The 10,419-nt window shown below is 38.7% G+C and overlaps 1 protein-coding gene across 1 annotated transcript; it reads left to right on the top strand.

The window, feature by feature from the left end:
• The first annotated feature begins 4,825 nt into the window (after positions 1-4,825).
• On the top strand, positions 4,826-8,582 carry LOC109010604 (G-type lectin S-receptor-like serine/threonine-protein kinase At1g11410). Its single transcript, XM_018991483.2, has 7 exons — positions 4,826-6,230; positions 6,384-6,527; positions 6,706-6,893; positions 7,022-7,232; positions 7,492-7,729; positions 7,856-8,006; positions 8,114-8,582. The coding sequence occupies exons 1-7, from the start codon at positions 4,949-4,951 to the stop codon at positions 8,426-8,428; spliced, it is 2,529 nt and encodes an 842-aa protein (XP_018847028.2). The 5' UTR covers positions 4,826-4,948; the 3' UTR covers positions 8,429-8,582.
• Positions 8,583-10,419: the final 1,837 nt, after the last annotated feature.

Here is a 10,419-nt window from a genome sequence, read left to right as displayed (position 1 = left end):
ATGACAACACGGTCACACATCCCAACGAAAGTGCCAAGTGTGTGTGCATGCAACGGTGTACAACAACAACGCAGCGGATTAGTCAACTAAGTACCAGAATTTAAATACAAGTAAACATCAGTAAAGTTTTAAAAGCAGTTATACAGTCATCCCAAAATAAAGTTAACACATGTCCCGAAAATACAGAAGGGTAAAATAAAATAACAATAAACAGTGATCCCAGATCACTCCTCGGGCGGAGCCGTCTCCTCAGGCTCACCCTCCTCCTCCTCATCTGCATCAAAATCTGCGTTACCACAGAATGGTACCGCAGGTAAGTATAACCCAAAAATAATCTCAGGAATAAAATGCATTTAATACAACTAACATGCATGCATATGATGAAATATGCATTTTCCTCAAAACATCATTTTCCCCGAAAATGATAATTTTCCAACACACGCCAAAATCCCATTTGGCCCAAAAATAATCCGTAAAACATTTTCCCAGAAAATGATTTACACAAAATCCAACTCACACTATTTTCCCAGAAAATAGTCCATTTAATCCGTCAATACCCTATGCACCATGGCCTCCCCTAGGGACCATCCGCACGTCCTGGCTTCGTAGCGATGCCCAGTTCCGCGCCCAGCGCGTACATGGCCGAGCACCCACTACGCAACGAGCGATGCCCAGTTCCGCGCCCAGCGCGTACATGGCCAGACATCCTCTAGTCCCCGCCAGCAGAAGGACCACGGAGTCGGCACGAATCTCTCGTCCGATCCCATTGTCGCCCAGCGACAATCCAGGGGACGTTACTCAGTTTATTCCGCTCCCGAGTAACCAGAGGAGCTCCACCGAGATAATGCCCCATCTCGGCTTGGGGTTCGTGATACACACGCACCCAACAAATCATTCACATGAAAACCCAGTTTTCATAAACACATGAACATGAATGCAATACACGAAAACCCAGTTTTCCTTTACAAACATGAACATGCATGAAATAATGAAATGCACATGAACCAACCAATCCAAAATCCATCAATAACCAATAACCAATAATCCAATCCAATCCAATCAAACCAACAACTCCAATCACAAATCCATCCGACCCCCGTACTCCTCGGACTCAGTCCGGCATGCCAAAAAAATACAGTGAAATGCGTTAGTGCAAAAATACATAAAATTCATGAGAATACTTTAGAGAAATACTTACAGCGCTATATGATAATTTCCGGAGGATCACGAAGCTGAAAAAGGCGACGTCTGAGCAACACCACAGTGTAAAATACACTGTGGCCGTGGGTCACAAATACTCACTTTTCAATGGAGACAAACGAAGACCCCAAAATGATAGGGTAGGGCCTAGAGAGGTCGGTGAAGCCAATGGTGGTGGTGGTTTGCCGTGGATGACGGCGCAAATGGTGGTTTAAGGCAAAAAATGTACAAATCGGAAATGGACTTGGTGGGGCTTCACCGGTGACGGATCGGAGCTGGGGTTGGGTCCAAAGGGTTGCCAAGAGGTCGGGGATGAAGTGGTAGGAAGATGGTGGCCAATGGCGGTGCGACGGCGGCGCAACGGCGGAAAGAGTGCCGCGGCTTCGTGGGTCTCGTGGGGGCTAACGGCGGCTTGGATGGAAGTGAGGTTGGTGGGGTAAGGTCGCCGGCGGCAGGGGAACCGAATGGAGGGGGCGGTGTCGACCACGGCGGCTCGACGGCGGCGGGCTGGGGTGGAGGCCGAAGTCGCACGGGAGAGAGGAGAGAGTTGGGTCGCGCGGGAAAGAAAGAAGACCGAAGGAAATAAGGAGAAAAGAAAAAAGAAGGAAAAGAAAAGGAGAGGAAAGAAAAAGAGGGGAAAAGAAATGAGGTCCAATCCTCATAACTTGGGTCACGAAAATGATCCAACGGAAATGATTTTAAAACCACAAATTAAATAAAATAATTTAAACGTAATGGTAAAGTCAAATTGAAATAATTAAATCTCACAGTAATTAATTTAAATATTAAAAGCAATTTAAATACATAACAATAAATAAATATTAAGAAAGCACATCAAAATAATTTTCACCAAATTAAAAATCCTAAAAAATAACCCAATTAAAATCCAGTAATTTTAAAATAAGAGAATAAATTTTGAATCCATAAAAATAATTCCTTCAGTAAAAATATACTAAAATACGGGGTGTTACATTTGTTCTGCATCATGAAATCTGTAAATGCTCATGTTTGCATACTAGTATATGATCTCTGCTTACTGAGTTGTTGATAACTCACCCCTATCTCCATAATATGTTTCAGATAATTTTGATGCAACAGCTGGAAATCAGGGATAGGAAATACTTGCAAATTTTGTGGATCATAGAAGACTATGTGCCCTAGGGTACCATGACTTTTGGAGAGTCTTTTGATAGCGTTGATATTTATGTTGCTTTGGTATGTTGAGGATTGGATATTTTTTTGTCCTTGTGGAAAAGTTTATCTATATCAATGAGACACCACTGATGTGCCCTTATGTAGGAACATGGATATTTGTATTGAACAAATAGGTTAATATGTTATGGAGATTCTGGTTTATTCTAAAAAGTTTTATTTGGAAATGATTTTTAGGTGATATGAGTTAACTCTCCGGACCTTCGGGGCCGGGGCGTTACAAAACTTGCTAGCGCAGTGGAGAAGGGATCTCGGTTTGGCGAAGAAGAGGACGAGCAGCACTTACTCTAGGGTTGAGATGATAACCGTAAGTATGTATATAAAGGAGATATAAATAGTAAAGGGCAAAACCTAGATGAAGGGGATGAAAAGGGAATGCATGAAAATGGCAAACGGGTAAGATGTGCTCTGGGTGCTTCCAAGGAACGGGTTCTTAAGTCTAAAGAGAAAAGAAAATAAAAAAAATAACATAAAAAAAATATACTTAAACCTAAACTCTCTTTTAAAAAAAATTATTAATGAACCCAAATGATTTTAAAACAGCCAATGAAATAAAAATAATTCAAACGCAGTGATTACAATGAAACTAAAAAATTAAATCCAAAATAAGTTAATTTAATTTGAGAAGAAATTTAAACGGATAACAGTAATTAATTTAAAGAAAGCACTTAAAAAAAAATAATTTTTGTAAACTAAAAATCATAAAATAACCCAATTAAAAAAAATCCAATAATTTTAAAACAAGAGAATAAATTTTGAATCAATAAAAATAATTTCTTTATTAAAATTACACTAAAATATGGGGTGTTAAAGCAATAGGTTACCCTGATTCACGAATTGTACAAGGTTAACCTTCTCCTTTGGGATTCACGTATTGTACCCAATGGAGCCTAAGTGTCAGAGCACGCGAGTGTCTTCAAGGCTTACAAGTCAAATTGTCCAAATGTTCAAAGATAAAGAAATTCAATGGCCTAGTGCTTTACTTATACTAGCCTTCAAATAATAATAATTATAAAGAATATAACAGTTGTTGGTTGACGCCTCATGCTGTTTGAGTGTGTGTGTAATGTGGACAGGTGGGTAGAATGCAGTGGGCTTTGCTTGTCCTCACCTAGATTTCCTTACTTTTAACTTGAAACTTGCTCGTCTGTCTAAGGTAACAGACGGATTTTTTGCTCGTTATTCTTAAGGACTGGGCAGATTGGGCGGGCAGTTAGATTTTGGGGGCCCGCTGCCCGCTGCCCATGCCTACATGTAGTTGATCAAGTTGTGTGGGACAAATTTTGGTGAGCGTTGGATGGGTTGGAGGATGGATAGTAAGTCTTAAAACAAGGCCGAATTGGAGGGTTCTGAACAACGAAGATGACAAGAAGATCAGTCGCTTTCAAAAATGATGTCCTCGGGGCTAACGTCGTAGGTCAAGTGCATGATTGAGTTTCAATTAAGCTGGTGGCATGTCCACTAGGCCTGGACCAGCGGCCACCCAGTTATACCATGTACTGGATTGTTAGAGCAAGTAACTAGACAGCCTCTTCCGTAGTTATTTTGAGGTTATGATAAGCACGAGTACGTAGGGGCCAACCATATGGTAATGCTGGTAATTTGAAGTTTATGTTTGTGGCTGACAATGGTCCATATTAATTCAGGCATAGATAAGCATTCGATAAGGCCGGTTCTTACTATTTTCTTGTCTGCAAACGTGTTTTATAATTAGAGAGATAAATATAAGATGGAGGCTCTAAAGTATTTAATGTTGAATTCACATTATCTATAGACATTAATATAAAATACTGTTGAGCTCATATATTCTATCTCTCTCTCTGCAACAATTACAAAATAAAAAATAAAAAAATAGTGCTTTAACGCGAAAAATAGCATGCAGGTATAAATGTGATTAGAATTCGGAGGAATTGTCAAGGCTGGCAGCTACAAGTGGAGTGGGTCAAGTGGCTGGGTGCAATGCATGGGGGCTACATGAATTAATACCAGCCAACCTTCACTCAACCACTGACTTTAAATTCTAATTGGTCGATACAGTGACTCACACACACATAAAATAAAATCATGTATGATATATATTACAATATAATGTTGGTGAGAAAAATTAATTATGGCTATATAACATAAATAGCCTTTACTAATTGGTGTCATTAAAATTCAATTCTAATTGTACGTTGTTGATGTGTCACCAATTAATTACATGAATTTTTTAAGACGACTTTGTTTTTATCAAATTTCATACTAAATTGAGCATTTTCCTTGGTGATTAGATAACCTATAGTAGATATCTTTATCGATAAAAGATACAGATGCACGTAGATTCAAGGTCAGGGACTGGAAGTAGGTTGATACATTTATTAAGCATTATTCAGACCGAAATTACGGGTGATCATATTCATATACCTCCAGTGAACCCACGCATGTCGGGACTAATATCTGACTGCGTCAATGGCGGGGTCTACTTCTTAGAACATAAATTGATCACGAATGAAACATAATACCATGATTGATAGTATCTGCAACCTCAGTACTGTCCATGATCATGTATTTTGTAAAAAGGTTTCTGTTTCTCTTTCTCCACACGTTGCTTCAATTCCTTCTTCTCCGGTGTGGCACTTCACTGGACACCATAACTGTCAGTCAACCTGTTACAGATGGCCGTGATGTTTTGGTATCCGACGGAAAGACCTTTGCGCTTGGTTTCTTTAGTCCGGGCAAGTCCACCCACCGCTACGTCGGAATTTGGTATTACAGTGCTCCGGGACAGGCCAAGGTGTGGGTAGCAAACAGAGACAAGCCTATTATTAACAGGTCTGGAGTTCTCTCAATCGATGTTCATGGAAACCTAGTACTCAGTGTCAAAGATCAGAGCCAACACATCTGGTCCACAGATATTGTTTCAAAATCAAAGAACAATATTAGTTTCGTCGCTCAGCTCTTGGATTCAGGAAATCTAATCTTGACACATGATGATGAAAGAAAGATGGCACTATGGCAAAGCTTTGACTACCCAACGGATACCGCGCTTCCAAACATGAAACTTGGGCTGGACCGAAGAACTGGCCTGAACCGGGTCCTAACATCTTGGAAGTCCACAGACGACCCTGGAACTGGAAACTGGTCGTATAAGATAGACAGCAATGGCTCCCCTCAACTGTTCTTGTACAAGGGTAAGGTTCCATGGTGGCGTTCTGGTCATTGGAATGGCGAAGGATGGAGTGGAATCCCGACATTGCACAATAATAGGCTCTTCAATATCAGTTTTGTGAACAACGAGAACGAGAGTACAACTATTTGGCGTGCCCTTTACCCAACACTGCTGTCAACATTAGTGGTAAACGAGTCTGGTTTTGTCGAACGGTCTGTGTACACGAAGGGATCAGACAGTAAATGGCTTAAGCTTGGTGCGGCACCTTTTGACAAGTGTGACATTTACGGAAAGTGTGGTGCTTTTGGGAAATGCAATGAGATTGATAGTGGGTTCGAGTGCAGCTGTTTGCCAGGGTTGCAGAGAAATGCATCAGACGGGTGCGTGAGGAAGCGTGGGGCGGCATCCATTTGCAGGAGCGGCGAAGGGTTTGTGAAGGTTCCCAATGTGAAGGTTCCGGATACTTCCGCAGCACGAGTTAAGACTGGTTTGAGTATGGAAGCGTGTAAGCAATTATGCCTGCAGAATTGTTCTTGCACGGCGTATGCAAGTGTGGATGCGCGGGAGGAATCGGGGGGCTGCATGAACTGGAATGGTGAGCTGATTGATACAAGAGTGTATGTGGATGGGGGCCAAAATTTGTATGTACGTGTGGATGCGGTTGAGTTAGGTATTGATAAAATTTTCATCTGAATTCGGGAGGTCAAGCGAGAAATTAAGGCCACTTCATGTGTTTTTCTTTCTTCGGCTTATTAAGGCCTTCAAACCGGACAAGAACTGAAAGAATTTCTTTTACATAATTAAAATTCCCTTTCTTTTTCAGGTCTATATCATTCAAGGAAGCCAGAAGCAGGGTTCTTTGCTAGTAAGAAAAGGCTGGCAATCATGGTGGTGGCCATGCTTGTTACTTCATTTCTCATTTTCGTCTTTGTGCATTTGGTAATAAAGAGACAGAGAAAGAGAAAAGGTACCCGATATATATATATATATATATATATATTTATCGTATTTCTTTTTCAATTATTATGCATGGACATGATTAATTTAATTATAAACTAAGAAAGATAGAATATTCCTTTGTTTTGTTCCTTTAAATTACTCAACATTGTAGTAGCCATCTTTTGTAACCATGCATGATTGGACAGGGAGCGCCAACCAACCCATGTTGTTCAACGATGCCAGTTCGATACCCTTTCAAGATTCTCAAAAACATGATGAAAGAAGAGGAAAACCAGATTTACCATTTTTTGAACTAAGCACTGTTGTTGCTGCCACTGACAACTTCTCCCCTGCTAATAGGCTTGGACAAGGTGGTTTTGGCCCAGTCTACAAGGTACACATTTCTCATTGCAGGGTTAGGACTCAAATAGGAAGATATGTTTGAATCAACTTTGATAAGTATTGACAGAAACTCTCACAATGATATATCATAAACTATTCAAGTCTTGTTTGTAAATGCAGGGTCAACTAACCAATGGACAGGAAATAGCCGTAAAAACACTCTCAAAAAGTTCAAGCCAGGGCACAGAAGAATTTAAGAACGAAGTTATGCTAATAGCAAAACTGCAGCATAGGAATCTTGTTAGGCTTTTTGGTTGTAGTATTCATAAAGAAGAGAGGATGTTGATCTATGAATACATGCCAAACAAAAGCCTAGACTTTTTCATCTTTGGTATGGCTTCTCTTCAATAAGCAATCGCTTTTAAATACCATTTGATTACTGCTTTGTAGAGAACATATGTGACAGAATATTTTGGAGATAAACACGAACATAGGTTAAAAAGCCCAATCTTAATCGTGTCCAAAACCAGGGGACTACATCTGACTTCAAAAGGTTCTAATGGTTTTGTTGCATTTGGATTGGAATATACTTTTTTGTAGAACTCTTTTCACTAGGCATTATTAATGGAAGTTTTCAATGTTTGGTTCAGACGAAATAAAAAGACAACTTTTGGACTGGAGGAAGCGATTCGAAATTATTGTTGGGATTGCTAGAGGAGTATTATATCTTCACCAAGATTCAAGACTGAAGATTATCCATAGGGATCTAAAAGCAAGCAATGTACTACTAGATGCAGCAATGACCCCAAAGATTTCAGATTTTGGTCTTGCTAGAATGTTTGGGGATGACCAAATTGAAGCAAATACAAATAGACCTGTTGGCACATAGTAACTCTCTCTCTCTCTCTCTCTCTCTCACACACACACACACGTGCGTGCATACACACACACAAGTGCTAAAAGTAGAAGTTAATGGACTATAAGCATCAGTATTCTCTTCTTATGGAATTTCAGTGGATACATGTCACCTGAGTATGCAATGGAAGGATTATATTCTACAAAATCAGATGTCTTCAGCTTTGGTGTCTTAGCACTAGAGATAATCAGTGGCAAGAGAAATAACCATTTTTATGTTGGAAGTCCTTGCCTAAACTTGATTGGACATGTAAGCAAACTATATATATATATATATATTTATATATATATTTCAGTGAAACTTCACCATTCATATATAGAAGCTGACTCTAGGATATCACTCTTCTACTGCTCCAGGCATGGGACCTATGGAAAGAAAGTAAAGCCCTGGATATAGTCGATTCTTCATTGGGTGATGAGGCATCATATCCTGCTTATGAAGTTTTGAGATGTATTCAAATTGGGCTTTTATGCGTGCAAGAACAAGCTGCGGATCGGCCAACCATGCTAGAAGTTGTGTTCATGCTGGGAAATGAAGCAAATGTTCCTTCTCCCAAAAAGCCTGCATTTATCAATAGAAGAATTATAGATTCTGGTCAGGATCCCTCAAGTTCTGCTGGAGCACCTGCTTCTCTAAACGACATTACCATTTCTGAGCTTGAAGCTCGATGAATGGCTGCTACCTCTCATCAATTAAGCTCTAGTAATTTAAATCCTAGCTTTCGAAATATGGGAAATGTTCTTATTGTTTTTCATCCACAGATTTTAAGATGTCGTACTTTTAATGATCTATAAATGTAAATCTTAAGTAATGTTTTATTTTATATGTTAACACTCTTCCTTCTTCTACGCTTTAGAATATATTTTAAACGGGATAAAGTTAAGAGTTAACAAGAGTTCTGTAGCACCCCGCTCCCCAATAAAGACATTTTAGAATTTTTGAGGAACTAGTGTGCTACTACTAAACTTAAATATAAAAGTTTTTCCTTTTTAACAACGCGCCAGATACGAAAGAATTCCATAAAATAACAAATTTCAATAAATATTGAAAATCCAAAATAAAGTCTGCGGAAGCATTTATTAAGAATACAGAAGTCTTATGTGCTTATCAAAATAATTTATTTAAACTTTAAACCACAGAAATAGTCATAGCAAAATCTGTCTAGGCCTCAGCCTTACCTCCCGGAGTCAAGTCCTGTCCTGCAGTCTCAACTTTATAAATGTCATCACCTGGGGGGTTTAAAAACATGAAAACAAACTAAAGTGAGTCGAATACTCAATAAGCAACACATCATACAGTAAACATAATAAACATAAGGTGTCTTGAAAAGCGTGCATATTCATAAATAACATGAGCATGAACATTAACTTATCTTTCACTTGTCATAGGCCGTTACCCACTGTTGACCCCCGTGAGTTAGGGTTAGTGAATCTAAATAGATTCTGATTCCACCCGTGGCCGCGGGTTGTGGAATCCATACATAAGGAAAGACAATACTGGGTGCACTACCAGTATGCACGACCTGGCAATGAAATATGCCCATAACATAGGTACCGTTTTCATATCATAACATAGGCCGTTGCATATTTTATCAAATCATACTTGCATACTTGTCATTTCATAGATTTCAAAAGAAATCACATACATATCATATCATAGATTTCAAAAGAAATCACATACATACTTGTCATATCGTATCATAGATTTCAAACGAAATCGCATTCTTTCATAAACGTCGTGATACATGTTTCATCGCATAAAATCATGATTTTTCATAAATATTTTACGAAATAACTTTCTCATAAAATCATGCATTTAAATAATTTTATGAATAATCTTTCATATAAAATCATGCATTTCATAAATAATTTCATGAATAATCTTTCACATAAAATCATGATTTTTTCATGATTTTATCATATTTTGGGTACGTAAAAAGGGGTTTCCAATAAAGGGCATACATGCATAATATTTTTTATAAAAAAAGACAAACAGCTCACTGTACATACGCGTAAGGATATGATCATGCTACTTACCTTACAATGCTAAACCACTATTATATCCGTGGCTGGGCCATTTTCCATGTTTCACCCCCGTGGTAGGGTTATAAACCAACATTATACCCGTGGCTGGGCCGTATACCATGTTTCACCCCGTGGTAGGGTTATAAACCACCATTATACCTGTGGCTGGGCCTTAATAGAAACAGAACGGATTTCATCGAAAATCCGATTACAATCATATACAGAATCAGAACTTCATGCCAAGATTTTCAGATGACACATCATATCAAAACAAAACACTGAAAGGCTTCAGATCATTTCACATGTTCGAGATAAACATAAACAAAATATTCTCATTTGTTCATAACAAAACTTTTAGAATTCCTTATTCGTTCTTTTACATAGTTCAGAAACAAAGTGCACAAAACTAGCTCATGTCTACACCAGTCATGACAGAAAACACTTTCTCTTATATTGAATTTATGCATATGCAGAATAAACATCTGAGGTTGTTTTCAGCTCATTTCTTTTCAAAAACAAACACGTTTATTTTCAAAGTCAACCTCATTTTATTTCTTTTATGCAAAACTAGTATATGAACCCCGCTTACCTGGGCAACTTAGCTTTTCAGAATTTTCCTCAAAAATGTCGAGTCGAAA

The sequence above is a fragment of the Juglans regia genome, chromosome 4 (assembly GCF_001411555.2).
Source record: "Juglans regia cultivar Chandler chromosome 4, Walnut 2.0, whole genome shotgun sequence".
Taxonomy (NCBI): Eukaryota; Viridiplantae; Streptophyta; class Magnoliopsida; order Fagales; family Juglandaceae; genus Juglans; species Juglans regia.
The sequence above is the reverse complement of the archived record's forward strand: the minus strand, read 5'-3'. Positions and strand labels throughout refer to the sequence as shown.